Source organism: Erpetoichthys calabaricus, chromosome 3 (genome assembly GCF_900747795.2).
Source record: "Erpetoichthys calabaricus chromosome 3, fErpCal1.3, whole genome shotgun sequence".
NCBI lineage: Eukaryota > Metazoa > Chordata > Cladistia > Polypteriformes > Polypteridae > Erpetoichthys > Erpetoichthys calabaricus.
The window spans coordinates 237,405,176-237,422,605 of NC_041396.2; the positions used below are offsets into that span (position 1 = coordinate 237,405,176).

General features: G+C 36.1%; 1 protein-coding gene across 1 annotated transcript; it reads left to right on the forward strand.

Annotated features, from left to right (window-relative positions):
• The first annotated feature begins 1,455 nt into the window (after positions 1–1,455).
• On the forward strand, positions 1,456–2,516 carry LOC127526946 (trace amine-associated receptor 13c-like). The gene has a single exon (XM_051924187.1). The coding sequence runs from the start codon at positions 1,500–1,502 to the stop codon at positions 2,514–2,516; it is 1,017 nt and encodes a 338-aa protein (XP_051780147.1). The 5' UTR covers positions 1,456–1,499.
• Positions 2,517–17,430: the final 14,914 nt, after the last annotated feature.

A 17,430-nucleotide genomic window follows, 5' to 3' on the forward strand; every position in this document is an offset into this window, starting at 1 on the left:
TTGCAAAATTTTAGGATCCCTTCCTAGAATGAAAAGGTCCTTTATTTAATTGTGGTTCAAGAAGGACCACATAACCCTGTACATTTAGATCCATTATTTTTAAATTGTAGTTTGAAAGTTCTTCCTATAATTTATCAAATTATTCTTTTTGCTTTACATTGTATGATGTTATTGTAATATATCCTATACTTAATTGTATATTCCACCATTTCTACATGGTTCAGCTAAGGGTGCATTCTGTTAATGTGGCTATTTAAAATCAAAAGGACTAAATCATCTCTTCTTTTTTTGGCTGCTGAAGCCATTTTCCACATATTGATGTTGGATTTATGGAATACAACATATTTGGTAGCCTCATCACAATGCAAGATGGGACCTTTTAATGAACAGTGCACATATGGATATGTATTATTGTACATCCATCCATCCATCCATTTTCCAACCCGCTGAATCCGAACACAGGGTCACGGGGGTCTGCTGGAGCCAATCCCAGCCAACACAGGGCACAAGGCAGGAAACAATCCTGGGCAGGGTGCCAACCCACCACAGGACACACACAAACACACCCACACACCAAGCACACACTAGGGCCAATTTAGAATCGCCAATCCACCTAACCTGCATGTCTTTGGAATGTGGGAGGAAACCGGAGCGCCCGGAGGAAACCCACGCAGACACGGGGAGAACATGCAAACTCCACGCAGGGAGGACCCGGGAATCGAACCCAGGTCCCCAGATCTCCCAACTGCGAGGCAGCAGCACTACCCACTGCGCCACCGTGCCGCCCATTATTGTACATATATTTGATTAAATTTTTACAGCAATGACTGCACTATTTTGCTTCTATTTGTTTTAATTGTTACTCTTTTAAGTCTGAAAGAATAATTTCTTCTGTGTAATAATCATCCAATTCGAATTTTCTGAAAATGTACCATGAAAAAGAAAAGAAAAAAAAGTTAGATATTCCATATACTGTTTAAAAAATCCTAATGTATGCAAATGACTATGAATTTCAAGTCTGGTACTTTCATAAATTTGAATGAAATTTAATTGTGCCAGTAAACAAATAAATGCTGGAGATAGTCATTAATCTAAGTTTTAATAAAAACAATTAAACATTACTCATGTAAAAAATAAACTATAAAAAAGTAAATAAATAAGAAAAAAATAATGAACAAAAAGAACTACTAATTTCATATTCTTTAAACAATACTTTAAAAGAGCAGATCTATACCAGCACTGGCAGTCAGTCTCATAACAGTTTGCTTAGTTACAGACTCTCAAGTGAGGAACAGGAACCCTCACAACCGCTCCCTCACCGCCACCACCCAACAAAAACCAAACAAACAAAAAAAAAAAGAACAGGTTTTGGAAGTGCCTGTTACGGATATAAAAGAACCTTCAGCACAATGTCTTCCACATTTATTACAGCTTGCAACTTCAGTGTAATGTAAAACAACCACTTCAGACATCTGAGCGCCGACCTCTAATCAACAGCAATGCAAGACGGGCTAATCGATCACGTGGAGTATTTTTGTTACTATCCAGGCAATGTCTCCTGCACAAAAGAAATTCGAACGCCTTCTGCTTCAGTGCTGCTTTACATTGTGGCGGGCGTTTCGGTAGTAGTAACATTTTGTGGAAATTTAGTGGTAATTATTTCTATATCTCATTTCAATCAACTTCATACACCAACAAATCTCTTAGTACTGTCTTTGGCCGTAGCAGATTTTTTTGTTGGCGTATTTGTTATGCCCATCATTATCATTCAGTCCATAGAAACATGTTGGTATTTTGGTGAATTATTTTGCTTTATATATACATTCTTCCTTGCTCTTTTAACTACAGTTTCGATGATTAATTTGGCTGTGATTGCTATTGACCGATACATCGCTATTTGCCATCCGTTAACATATTCGAATAAAATAACGGTTCAAATCGGCGTTATGGCTGTTGCAGCAATCTGGATTTCAAGCGTCACATATAGCGGCACAATGATACTTTCTGGTGGAAATACTGAAGGAGTTATTGGAGTAGATCCTTGTCCAGGTGACTGTGCTTTTGTGTTCAATTCTACATGGGCTACGATAGATCTTATATATTCGTTTCTTCTACCTTTTTTTATAATGACAACTCTTTATGCGAAGATTTTTCTAATTGCCAAACGACATGCAAAAACAATTTCTACTCAGCAAAGGAATTCTTTTGGAAAAAATAAGAATATTTCTAAAAAATCGGAAAGAAAGGCAGCAAAAACGTTAGGTATAGTGGTCACTGTTTTTATTCTGTGTTGGCTACCATTCTACGTGTGTTCTCTACTAAATCAGTTCATGAATTTAGCGGTACCTTCTGCAGTAGCCTGGGCATGCTTATGGATAGCATATGTTAACTCTGGAATTAATCCAATCATATATGCTCTGTTCTACCCCTGGTTTAGAAAATCATTTAAACTTTTAATAACGTGTAAAATATGCAGTCCGGAATCATCACTGATCAGTTTAATGAGTGAGCATTAAGTGTCAATTCCCTTATTGTTCTGAATTGAAATATTGTTTAACTTTCTAATTTATATACTCATTGATTTTTTTCGTTGAATGTAGTTGCCTGTTTTTTGAGGACTTCAACTAAAATACCGAATATATACCTATTTCAAAATATATTGTAAATGTATATGATTTACGCAGTACAAGAGTTTGCTTACCTAAGTACGACCTCAAATGATTTTAAATGAAAGATGAAAGTGAAAAATATTTCGTAAGTTCATGTTGTCTTTTTTGGTGAGAATCGACATTGTTCTTATATTCAGTTTCTTTGTATAAATGTTTAAAGAGTATTTAAACGGCATGTACATCTACCTTTGAATCTTAATGTGCGCATTGTATTTAAAAACTAGATCTATTTATTTAATCAGTATTTTTTCTGTATTTTGCATACTTTTATATTTATATCTTATTATTATATTCTTTTAATAGTTATTTTCCTTACTGCAACTTTGCATAAAATTAAATTTTAGGTTGTATTCGAAAACAGATCATTATTGTTTTTATTATTCAATTATGTTTTTATTTTTTTAAATTTGAGGATATTGCTGCAAGTTTCCGTACGCTCTTCTTAAAAATACACTTCTTGAAACCTTATAATTTAGTTAAATTTCCTTAAACTATTTTGCTGGAAACCCAGAAAAGAATAAATTAATTCCGTTTGACATTATTTGTCTTGTGCCACATGTTCTCTTTGTAACGTAGTTTTCAGTAACAATCTTTACCATAACTTTTTTATTTAAAAATTAACAATAACTTGTATTGTATTAGAATGTTCTATTTTATCAATCATTATAAAGAAAGAGAGATTTTGGAAATCTTGGAAGGTTGCTAACGAACAGCAGAAATACTTCTCTTACTGTTAGTGGCTTTTTTGTGTGTGTGTGTTCGCACACACGGATATGTATTTATGTATTTATTTATTCAATGAGCGGTGTTTTACCTTTCATTTTTATTAGCATCTTGACTGTTTCTTCTTATCTATATTCCATTCCATTCCAGATTGACTGCATGTTCAAGACTTATGACATATGTATTGTTTTTCTCATTTTATACTTTGGTGTGACGAGTGGAGTTTAAGTAAACGTCATTTTTGTGAGCACTGCCAGTTACACGGTTGTTGATTAATATTTTCCACTTGTGCTAGGAAGAAAACATAAAGCAATGTAATGCTCATTCTTTCTGGTGAAGTGATCTGTCATTGTCTGACATGTATTTTAAAAATGTTACAACAGAATTATGTTATTTTTTAAACATATTTCTTCGTAATGTTTTTTCTAAGTTTAAATACACTTCCTCTTTATGCAAGACTGTCCTAATGAAATTGTTATGTTCTGTAGTGTATGTGATGCCTCAAATATTTCATTAACTTTCATCCAGCACTTTATAAATCGTATGCATATTTACATTTATTGAACTGATGCTGTAAATTGGCTTTTTGTTATAGTTATTTTATAAGCAAGTATGAAAACTATTATATTTAAACAAACTATGTTACAGTAAAAATAAAAAAGAAATTATCAGAAAGTAATAATTAGCATTTTCTTTTTGTTAAAGCTATTCAGTTTCTTATCCTCTTTAATAAAACCCCTGTGTAAGTCCAGTGTCCGTGTGCGTGTCTTCTGCTGAAGTGCGCAGGCGCGGGGCACGGTGCGACGCTTCAAAGCAGATGCTTCAAAGGCCCCTGACGCGTTACACAAGACAGAGAGGGCGGGACCTATAAAATATCGCGCGGCCGATCTAATCAGATTTCGGTAAATGAGATAAGACTTAAAACAAGGCACGAAAAATCCAATCGGGTACTGAGACGCGGAGACCAGCTTCCCCAAAGAGGTGGGATTAGTGTTTGTTGTTGTGTAAGTGTTCACTCTGAGGATGTCAGCTTGGCCCGGTAAAGTGTAAAGTGTCAGTCGTTGAAGGGGTTTTCCTAAATATACGAATTTTCCAGATATTACAATAGGGTGACTTTCAAAAGTAGATTTATTTTCGCGCACATAAAATCCGTTGCTGGGGAGACGCCACACATATAATAATCAGCTGCACGCCAGCACAGATTAAAATACTTGCTAGGGAACTGCACAGTACTTGCTGGAGAGACGCAACAGGCACGACATTACATCAGTTGCTGGGGAGAATCTGCTAATTGCCCACTGTTGTGACAGAAAATTAAACGCATTTTACTGACATCAAAGCCAGTATTACTGTCAGAAAAAATTACAGGCATTTTACCGAAATACAAACCAGTATTACTGCAAGAAAAAATTAAAGGCACACAATACAGTGACGCATATTACAGCCACATACTAGCCTGTAAATATACAGCCATTTAATATAGACTGTTCCTACTAATGTTTATGTTCTACTGTTCTAGCGCCCGTTATTGTAACGGGCTTAATGTCTAGTAAAAAATAAAATAGAACGTTCACACTTTAAAAAAATGCTGTATAATTTAGAGTAAAATAACTGGGAAAAGAAGTTTAAAATAATATATTCTGAAACTGTTAATTACTGTAAAAAGATGTACATTGTTTTACGGATTCAAAATTGCAGCTTCTTCTTGTACGTTAAATAAAGCTCTTTGTTATTGTTGTTGTTTCCATAGTAACACTTGAAATCCTATTCTCACCAGTATTTTTGTAATCTCATTTTAAGGGAGTTACCGGGCAATGAAATGCTGTAAATGCTCTAAATTGATAACATTTTGTTGTGAAATATTTGAAACAGTTGGATACAAATAAATTATAGCAGTGCAGTGTAAAATTATACTTACAGTAATTAACTGGATAAAATATCATCAAGAATATACTGTTAAATTGTTGTGTGAAAAGAAATACAGTGCATTACTGAAATCCATTTTTGTAATTAAAATACAGCCTCTGATGTCTTTATTTATTTATTGATTGATTGATTTATTGCCAAGGAAATGCTATGACTATATCCTAATATGACATATTTTTGCAAAATAATTTTACATTGTGATTTGCAAATACATTAATTGCACTTTCTTTTAAACACTGAATGTTTTTCCGATTGATGTTAATAAAAGAACTGGCACTTTTTGCACCTGCCTCTTACTGGATATGCATGTCCTCATTTCCCCAGCTCATCTTGGTTCATGACTATCAATGGTTCAGGTTAAAGAGGCTACCAGATGCAATAGGGAGCATGGAGCCAACGTGAACCATCACAATGAAGAAATCTGAAATTTCAATGAATTTTTTGAGATGTGCAAAAATACTATGTACTGTGACTTAGGTAGGCCTCATTGTAAAAACTATATATTACCAGTTAAAACACTGGCAGTTTAGTTCTAATCATTTAACCATCAAAACAGGGTAGAAGCATATGCCACTGTACTTTTTATACAGTGTAAATGAAATGAATGAATAAATAAAGAACTTGTATGATTCTTCTTATAGACCCCTTCCTTGAAATTTTAGCAAACCTTCTAACATTGGGATTTTTGTATTTTTGATAATATTGTTGTAGAACAGAAATTTTAGAGGAAATATAGGCATTACATATATTATTTTCAAATTAGATCTTGCACATTGAAGCAATGAATTTGATATTGTAAGCTTAAACACTGCTTAAATAGAAATATACATGATTGTTATCTCTGTAAATCAATCAATCACTAATTGTATTATTAGGTATGACTATTTTAGTTTATTTTATGTTAACGAATACAGTATATTACTGAAATAAATCTCCAATTAATGTTAGTATTTTCTTAAATGATTTTTTAAAATAACAACTAATGTTAATAATTACATACTACAATCATTGATCCATTTTGACTTACACCTCATAGTCTTTAAATGTTTTGAAATATCTAGTTGCATCTATGTTTACTTTGATGGAGATGTTTCCTGTATTGCAACTGGTTGTGAGCATAAATGGGCGGAAGTAATATTAGAGTAGGATAAGTATCGAGGGTTGGTATGTAGAATGTAGCTTTAAAGAAACCTTATCCAGTTGAATGTCAATTGAATTCCGTGCCCAAGTTTCCAACGACCACCTCATAAACAATACTTCTACACAGTGACTGAAGTGGATATAAATAAGCACAGGTACTGTCTGTTTTATACTGATTTATTTTTAAAAAGTGAGGAAGGTTTGAGCACAGGTATATTGTAATATTTGGTCAAAGATGGGGGAGGGGGACCCCCCTTGAAATGCCAAGATATACTAACATTCAATTGAATTTTGGGGAATGGAGGTTCTAATAACTAATGCCTGTTCATATTTCCAGCGACAAGCCTAATTCCATCTGCCATAAAGGTTCTCTATTGAACATGCAGGTGATTTTGTAATTAATTCAAACTTTTTAAGGATTTAGTGGCTAATTGGCTTGGAGCTACCAATAGTATCTTTATCTTTGCCATTTTGATGGTGTGCCAAAAAGGAAGAAAGTGTTTGGCAGTGAATGACTACTTGATGCCAGCGGTTATTCCCTTTGTGCATATCTATTAACACATATAACTAACTCTCAGATTGCAGCCAAAGAACAATAAAACGCAACATATCAGCAAACCTGCAGCCTGATGGAACATAAGGTATAGGTATATTGGCAGAGCAATATCGAAAATGCTCTTCCGGTGTCTTCATAAATCAAATAAATGGAATCAGGTTTCACTCCAGCTGTGCCTTACTGTGATTCTTTGTGTGCTATTCTACACAACAGTGGCATTAGAACTGGCTCAGGAGAGAAGCTTTGATTGCAAACTTCAGGATTCATAATTTTAGAGCAGAGTGTGTATATTAGCTTGGTGTGCTGGTTAGTCAGGTCACTATCAGTACTGTTTCACATAGATATTTTGTTTAGCTCACCAGTTTCTAATTAAGTGATTTTAGTTATTTTGAATAGAGTATGATTGAGAAATAAATACAGCACGCCCAATCTGAGGAAGTATGGTAATTATTAATATACACTGGAAATGTTTTACTCATTTTTATTTAAGGATTGTTGAAAAATAATAGGTTATACAAATTAAATATATACATGAACAATTTCAAAGTTAATAGCGTGTCCAGGTCATATCTGCGTGTTTGAATGAGAGTAAAGGTAAATTGGAGTTGGCTGCTTTGAATTGTCTTCTCAATCTCATCCTCATTGATGAAATGGCAACATTTTTCTATCATCTAAAAGTGAAATAAGTTCCTCTTTAGAAAATTGCCATTTTCTTTTAAGGAACAAACAATTGGTGTCTAATTTGTGTTTATCTATATGTTTTAGCTTTATTTCATTCCAGTATTGCCAATTGATTGATTATTAATTGACTTATGATGATTTACTATAGGTTAATTCAGGGTTTCTCTTAACAAAGTAGACATCATTTGTAAAGTGGACAATTAAGAGGGGTTTGGGGACTCACTGTTATGTTGTCAACATGCATTGTAAAGTTGCTCTTTAATTGCTAAATGTAATCATTTTAGGGAAACACAGCCTAGTTCAGGATTTTCTTTTATTTATAGTGTTGGATACAAAGCTTTCTGATGCAGTTGATTTTATTTTTTTTTATTACTGCAGTCTGAATAAATAAACATTTTTGTTTTTACAACCTTATCTCATAACACTTATGCATATAGTGTATGGTCAATCAATTATAGTTTGATTTCAAAAACACATTAGAGTAATATATATTTGTCACATGCGTGTTTAGGAGGCAGTCAACAAGCCCAGAGGTTAGTGAAATATCGCAAGACGAGGGGTTGCCTTACGGTACTAACAACTCTCTGTCTTTTTCGTCAGAATGAAAAAAGAAAAATAGCACACCTACCGTGCTTCCGGGTTCCCAAGATGGCCACCAAACATCACTTCCAGGTCACTCCAATGACGACACTTCCGGTCTCCAGAAATCAACATCACTTCCGGGCCCTGTTGATGACATCATATCCATCTCTCTGTTTTGTTGTCATCTGCTGCCAACTCACTTCCATCTGCCATATTTGTTGTCTATTAAAACGCCATCTTGCCATGTTAAATTTTTCTGACATTTCAGTAAATGTTTCTTGACCATCTGATTTTGATTTAGCATCTTTTTTTGTCCAATGGACATTTTACAGGGACGGTCCCCAAATCTTTCCAGTAGTGGAAATATTTTCTTTATTACAATATTGTAAGAGAGTGGATGCTAGGTTGCACTATTATCCCTTTTCTCCCAACAGACAGAAGCAGGACACAGGTTAAAACACCAAGAATTTGTTTAATTTCTTCTTCCTTCTTCTGCAGTGCCCAAAGCACCTCTAGCACAATAAACCGTCAAAACCAATAATAAAAATACAATAAATCACAATATTCTCTCCTCCATGACTCCCACAAAGCTCTGTCCTACTCCTCCCAACTTCGGCTCGCTTGCTGGGTCTCCAGCAGTCCTTTATATAGTTCCTGACCCGGAAGAGCTTCTGTTCTTCCTACCCACATGACTTGCCAGCACTTCCGGGTCAGATGGAGAATCTCAAATCTTTAATCAGCACAGAAGTACTTTGGAGATTCCATCCTCATGACTTCCTAATACTTCCAGGCTGCAAGGGAAGCATGGCTCACTAGGTCCTTTCACAGCTCCCCCTGGTATCACCCATGGCACCCAACAGAGCGTAAAAACTGGACTCCAAGTTCCAGGATGCCCTGCAGGAATCTGGGGCACCGCTGCACTCCAGAGGAGCTGCAATGTAATGTTTTGGGGGAATCATTGTCCTTCCTCCATTCTTCCATCTCATGGGCATCCTGGCAGGGTTGAGCTGCCGGCCATCGGCCCCAATATATATATATATATATATTCACGGCATTCGTAGTCTGTGTCACAATCTGATTATATGGGTGGTTACCTACCAGGTAACGCTTGTGGTTGGCCAGCAATCTGCTAACATCCGCCACGGTGCCCTCAGTTTGTGAGGAGCAGATCATAGAATGGTTGAAATAGTTTACTGTCAAATAAATGCAAACAGTACACGACACATGTTTCGCCCTCATTCTGGGCTCATCAGGTGTACACACTCCACTGCACTCCCTCTCGGGAATCGAACCTCGGACGTCAGCGCCAGAGGCAATGCCCCTAACGTTGCGCCACGGCGTGTGGTTCGTTTATTTGACAGCATGTAGATCGGGGTAATTACATTCACGGCATTCGTAGTCTGTGTCACAATCTGATTATATGGGTGGTTACCTTCCAGGTAACGCTTGTGGTTGGCCAGCAATCTGCTAACATCCGCCACGGTGCCCTCAGTTTGTGAGGAGCAGATCATAGAATGGTTGAAATAGTTTACTGTCAAATAAATGCAAAGAGTACACGACACATGTTTCGCCCTCATTCTGGGCTCGTCAGGTGTACACACTCCACTGCACTCCCTCTCGGGAATCGAACCTCGGACGTCAGCGCCAGAGGCGATGCCCCTAACGTTGTGCCACGGTGTGTGGTTCGTTTATTTGACAGCATGTAGATCGGTGTAATTACATTCGCGGCATTCGTAGTCTGTGTCACAATCTGATTGTATGGGTGGTTACCTACCAGGTAACGCTTGTGGTTGGCCAGCAATCTGCTAACATCCGCCACGGTCGTTACCTGGTAGGTAACCACCCATACAATCAGATTGTGACACAGACTACGAATGCCGCGAATGTAATTACCCCGATCTACATGCTGTCAAATAAACGAACCACACGCCGTGGCGCAACGTTAGGGGCATCGCCTCTGGCGCCGAGGTTCGATTCCCGAGAGGGAGTGCAGTGGAGTGTGTACACCTGATGAGCCCAGAATGAGGACGAAACACGTGTCATGTACTCTTTGCATTTATTTGACAGTAAACTATTTCAACCATTCTATGATCTGCTCCTCACAAACTGAGGGCACCGTGGCGGATGTTAGCAGATTGCTGGCCAACCACAAGCGTTACCTGGTAGGTAACCACCCATACAATCAGATTGTGACACAGACTACGAATGCCGCGAATATATATATATATATATATATATATATATATATACATACTATATATATAGTAGACTGGGCTTGCCACTTCACCCACGGAGCACAAAGACCGAAACGATCTGTCTGAATGGAAGGTAATGATTGCCGCAAAGGCCACTGCTCAAGACATAAAGGAGCTCAAGAAAAATATTAAGAAAGAAATAAATTATATAAGGAAGGTAATAAATGATATAAGGAAAGAAATAAATTAAATACACAAGACAAATAAGCTGCTGCAAGATATGAAAGACCAGGGGAAACTTGTAAATAATCACTTTGAGGCAGCCTTTAAAGGTATGCAAGAAAAAATTGAGGAACAAATTCAGGAAAATGCGTCTAAGTTTGAGAATAAACTGAGCACACTTGGCAATCAGTTGGAAGACATTAAGCAAATGTTCACAACTCGAATTGAAATATTGAAATCTACCGTTGACAGAAAAGCAATGGCAGCAAATTCCGAATGCAAAATACTCGGTGACAGACTTGCTGCACTGGAAGATCGATGCAGAAGGAATAATATTAGAATCAAAGGTCTCCCTGAGAATCATCAAAGTCCACACTCAGTGAAATTCGTAGCTGAACTATTCTCTAAAATAATTGGAAAGGACTTCAAATCAGACACCGAGATAGAAGCAGCTTACTGCATACAGGGATCAAATACCTCTAAACCTAGGACTCTAATTGTGCATTTCGAAAAATTACAATCTAAATTACATATAATGTTACTTCTCAGACAGAAACAAGAGATTATATTTGAAAATAACCACATTCGTATTTTCCCTGATTTCTCACCTTCAACAGCTGCTTAACATGCCACTTTTTTCAACATTATATAGCGCTTACGGAAAGCTGAGATACAGCCTCTTGAATCCTGCCAAACTGAAAGTGGACATTCAAGGCAAGTATTACATCTTTACCTCTAAGGAGGAAGCAGAAAATGAGCTAAGAAAACTGATCCCGATACTTTTTTGAAATACGATCATATGTCGCATCCTGTCATGGCATGGCAAAGAAGATCTTACTGGCTGTTTGATCCGCTTGCAATGATACAGGTACCGTAATTATGTATCCTTCTCTGCCACTTTTTGTGTATACTTTAATTACAATTATATGCTTGTATGTATGTATGTGTAAAATGTTTTTTTTTAAATTAAATATATATTTTTTTTTAAAGTAGACTGTTTAACATCATATCCTTGGTATATTGTATTAGGGCTTACCATGCCTATCTAGGGCTACTTTTTAACATCATTCCCTGAGTTTACTATCTCAAGATTGTTTAAGATTATATTTTATGCCTATAGTAATTGGACTGTATTGTCAATAGATATTTCAATTTTAATCCGCTAAAGCCACTGCCGCTGGGGGGGCTTGTTTTGTTTTGGACATGCTCTGTCTCTAGGTATGTCAGAGGACTGGGACTTTTTGAAGTGTGGTCCAGCCTCACGTGGGCAAAATGGGGGGACAGGGGGACTAGGGGGAGAGTAAGTGAGCAAGCTATCTGTAATCTACCCTTTTAATCTTTATAATTATAAGTGCAAATGTAACAATAGGCTTCATGGCAATAACTCCTGGGAAAATTGGAAATTAAGGTCAAAGCTGTCTAATTTTCAGTTAAGGCTACAAAATGACAACAAAAGTTTAGAAGCAATGTCTCCATGACCAAACTGTTAACTTTGTGAGATGGAATGTTAAAAGTCTGAATCACGAATTAAAGGGAAAGAAAGTATTCTTTCACCTAACAGGTCTAAATGCTAAAATAGTATTTATACAGGAGACCCACTTATTAAGCAAGATCAGTTTAGGCTGCACAGAAACTGGACTGGCCAAATATTCCATTCCAGCTTTACAAAGAAAACGAGAGGTGTGGGAATTCTTATACATATAACAGTCTCATTTGCAGTATCAAATGTAATATATGATCCTGAAGGGAGATATGTGATTGTCATTGGTAATTTATTTAACTGTAAAGTGATTTTGATAAATATTTATGCATCCAATATAGATGATAGGGACTTCATCCAAAATGTATTTGCATTCATTCCCAATGTACCATATTCCCAATTCCCATAAAATTATAATGGCTGGGGACTTTAATTGCATCTAACACTGCAAAGACAATTACACAGTTTGTAACTGATCACAACTTATCAGACCCTGGGAGATTTCTAAACCCAAACTCAAGAGCATATTTATTCTACTCAGCAGTGCATCATTGCTACTCAAGAACTGATCATTTCTTTGTAGATAACAATTTCTTGCCTATGATTAAATCTTGTAAGTATGACGGTATTGTTATCTCCGACCACGACACTTTGTTTTTCGAGCTAAAATTATTATTCCCCACATACTCATCTTGCAGATGGTGTCTTAACCCACTTTTAATAGCAGACAAGATCTGTACAGAATTTATATCCAAACAAATCGATTTTGTTTTAGAGACAAATACATCCACAGAGGTTTCTGCAGGAATACTCTGGGAAACCCTGAAGGCTTGTTTAAGAGGACAGATTATCTTATATCTTTCCCACAAGAGAATTATCGGTATACAGCATCAAGCACACGCTGCCTCAGCCATGCTGCCTATTTGAACTGCTCTCACATGGCAAATGCTTCAGAGCCTTTCCTGTACTGACCTCGCATTTCAGAAACAGTTTCATCCAAAGAACTATAAATGCAATCAATCAGTCCATCAAGTGCTCCTTGTAGAAATGATTGTACTTATAAGTAAAATTAACTCACTGTAAACTTGCACAACCTGAGCCACTTAGTAGTAGTATTTACATATGATGATGATATCATTTTTAAGATGAAATGCTACAAAATATGTTTATTATATTGTACAGATAAAACTTTAACTTCATTCAAATAATCTATATTGTTAATAAGTAAACATGTGAGGACACGGTGTCACAGCGCTAGAAAGGAGCTGGCGCCCCAATTGTTCGTGCCTCATGCTGTATTCTTGCTGGGGCTGGCACGACACTGGAAGGATAGATGGATAGAATAATTAAACATATACTACGAAGATATTTCAATGTTCCGTAAAGGTTTTGAAGAATCAGTGTTCTCAGCTTACAGATGGCTTTACATCTATTACAGAGCTGATTGTGTGGTGATTGGGTATTTGGAGAAAGAAAAGGAAGGACAGGAATTGGGTGTTAGTACGTTTGAAAGAGACAGTACTGCTGCAATAAATTATTTCATCGAAGGTCGTGCAAGGCGCAGCAAGCATCTTGCGGGAAGCATGAACAATCTCTGGATGGGGAGCCAGCTCGTCACTATCACTGTGCCACTGTGTTCCCATGTTTAATAACATGCTTTAATTCCTATCATCATGAAAATGATATCATGTATACATCTCAGTATTTAAATTATTAAGAGAGCTGTAATATCATGAATGTAATGGATTCTGTGTCCTGTCAGAGGAAGAGAAAGCCCGTTTAAGAAGCACGTAGTGATTCACACACATACAGCACATGGAAAAACACATACAGATAGATAGATAGATAGATAGATAGATAGATAGATAGATAGATAGATAGATAGATAGATAGATAGATAGATAGATAGATAGATAGATAGATAGATAGATAGATAGATAGATAGATAGATAGATAGATAGATAGATAGATAGATAGATAGATAGATAGATAGATAGATAGATACTTTATTAATCCCAAGGGCAAATTCACAAGACCATTTACCAGACCAGAAGCTTCAGTTTGCACTAATATTAATTCAGACTACTTCAAATTAGAATGTGGTACCAGACAATGAAGCCCCTTGTCTCCACTGCTTTTTGCAATGGCCATTGAGCCACTGGTAGGTCACTGTCAAAATGCTTATGAGATAAAGGAGATTATTAGAGAAGGACTTGAGAAAATTTCTCTATATGCAGATGATATGGTACTGTATATATCAGATCCACAAAATACTGTGCCTGCAGTCCTAAAAATACTAAGAGAATTTCAAAAGATTTCTGGTCTCAGAATTAATTTGAACAAAAGTGTGCTCTTTCCAGTGAATTCTTAAGCACACAATATTAGATTGGACATCTTCCCTTTTATCATTACAGATTAGTTTACATACCTAGGGGTAAACATTACAAGTAAACATAAAGCTCTTTATCAACAAAGTTTTGCTGTCTGTATGGAAAAAATTAAGGAAGACTTGCATAGATGTCTACCCTTCATTTCACTTTAGCTGGAAGAATTAACATTGTTAAGATTAAAATCCTTCCTAAGCTTCTTTTTTATTTCAAAACATTCTGATATACATCAATAAATAATTTTTAAGAAATTAGATTCAACCATAACCTCATTTATTTGTAATTCAAAACATCCACATATCCAAAGTGCGACCCTACAAAGACCTAAGGCAGAAGGTGGAATGGCTCTACCTAACTTTCAATTTTATTACTGGGCAGCAAACATACAAGCTATAAAAACCTGGACATGGACACAAATAGATGAACATACACAGGCTTGGTCTGCAATAGAAATAAAATCCTCTAGTGCTTCTTTATAATAAGTACAAGTCATCGCCAATATACTAACAACCCAATTGTGCTTCGCTCATTCGGAATATGGAACTAATGTAGGAAGTATTTTAAGATAGAGAAGCTTTTATCTGTAGCACCTCTGCACGAGAACCACCTTTTTCCGCCCTCTCAAACGTTCACAGTTTTAAATGTCTGGAAAATATTCAGGATTAAATCACTTGTACATACGCAACATCTCTGTATCCTACGAACAATTACTCTCCAAATTTAACTTCCAACCTCACTAGGGGCCTCATGCATAACGTCGTACATAGAATTCACACTAAAACATGGTTTACAGACAAAATAGAAATGTGCGTATGCACAAAAAATTCCAGATGCATGAATCTATGTGTACGCCACCTTCCACGTTCTTCCGCTCCATAAATCCGGGACAACGTGAAAAGTAATGCACGTGCACACACCTGCTGCCACTCTCCAACTCCTCCCAGAATTATGCCTGTTTGAATATGCAAATCAATATAAATAGCCCTTAATCTCAGCATTCTATGAAAAGACAATGGCAAAAGTACTGGGAAAAAGAAGAAATTCAGCAAATACCGAGTAGAGGCAAAGAAAAACGTACTATTTGTTGGTTTTAACAGTGGTATAATTTATTTAAATGATGTTAACTTTTTATCTGTATAATGTAATAAACATATTTGCTGCATTTCATCTTAAAAATGATATTGTCATCATATGTAAATACACGCTTTATAAAATGGCTCAGGTTGTGCAATATTATAACTGTATCGCAAGTTTACAGTGAGGAAGTTGTAGTTATAAGTACAAACAATTCTGCAAGGAGCACTTGAACTGATTGAGTGCGTTTAGAGGTCTTGGGATGAAACTGTTTCTGAACCGCGATGTCGTATAAGGGCAGTTCAAATAGACAGCATGGCTGAGGCAGCATGTGCTTGAAGATGTATATCGATAATTCTCTTTCCAATCAGCTGCTGTAGAGCTGTGATTCCACACTCAGATACAGTGGGATAAATACTTGAGAGTAACAACGCTACAGCAGATATGGTATTTGGAATAGTTTGGCCATTTCGTGGACCATTATATTGTTACAGGTTAATTACAATCAGATGCCTTAAACTAATAAACAATATGTGGTTAATTTCAGTGTATTTGATAAAGCCACGTTAGGGATGTGGATGTTAAAAAAAGAAAAGAAAGTAAAAAAGAAAGGGAAACCACACTGGAACAAAAGCACTGCTTTGACGCTGGGTGGTGCCAGTTTGCAAAAACTGAGCGGAGAACTTGCATATGCCAAGGATTTAGCTGGTGTGAAAATGTGTGTGGCTTTAAGCCAAGTTTAGTTTTTATACGTCGCGATGTGAAACCGGCATATGCCACATTTTTGTGTGTTTGCACCGTTTATACCTAATGCCCTAGATCACATGTTTTGGGAGTGCACCAAATTAGCATCATTCTGGACCAAAATCTTTAAATGCCTATCAGACCTTGGCATCACAATACCTCCTAATCCACTAACAGTTGTGTTTGGTGTACTTCTAGATGGACTTAAAGTGGAGAAGGACAAACAAACTGTAGTTGCCTTTATTACACTATTGGCACGTAGACTTATGTTGCTCAAATGGAAGAATCCTAACTCTCCTATTTTAAGTCAGCAGGTAACTGATGTTATATACTATTTGAAATGGGAAAAAATCTAATTCTCACTTAGAGGATCTGTGCAAAACTTTTTCAAAACTTGGCAGGATCTAATCAATAACATTTTAGAATAAGCATTTTAATTGAGGAAGCAATTAATTAATAAATGAATAAAAATAAATAAAGAATCTATTTACTTACTTTTACTCTCTTAAAGTTTTACTCTTTCTCATGGGTGGGGGTTGATTTGTTTCTAACCTAGTATCATAAAATTTGACTTATTTGTATGGAATATTATTTGATTTTAATAAAATCCAAAAAAAAAAGATTGAAAAGTTTCTTTATCTAATAGTGCTTCTACGAGGCCACATAACCCAATAAAATTAGAACAATTGTTTTTAAAGTGTAGTTTGACAGTTCTTCCTATAATTTATCAACTTATCCTCTTTTTTACACTGTATGATATTATTGTAATATATCCCAGTCTTTAGTTTTATACTCTACCAACTCTATCTGGTGCACCAAATGGTGTATTTTGTTATTGTGGCTATATAAAATTTAATAGACTAAATCAGCTCTTCTTTTTTTGGCTGCTGAACCGGTTTTACACATGTTGATTATATGTTGGATTTAAGGAATACACTATATTTGTTAGCCTCAGTAGAGTGGAAGCTTGGACCTTTTAATGTAATGTGCTCATATACAGTAGGTATGTATTATTGTACATAAATTCAATCAATTTTTTCAGTAATGACTG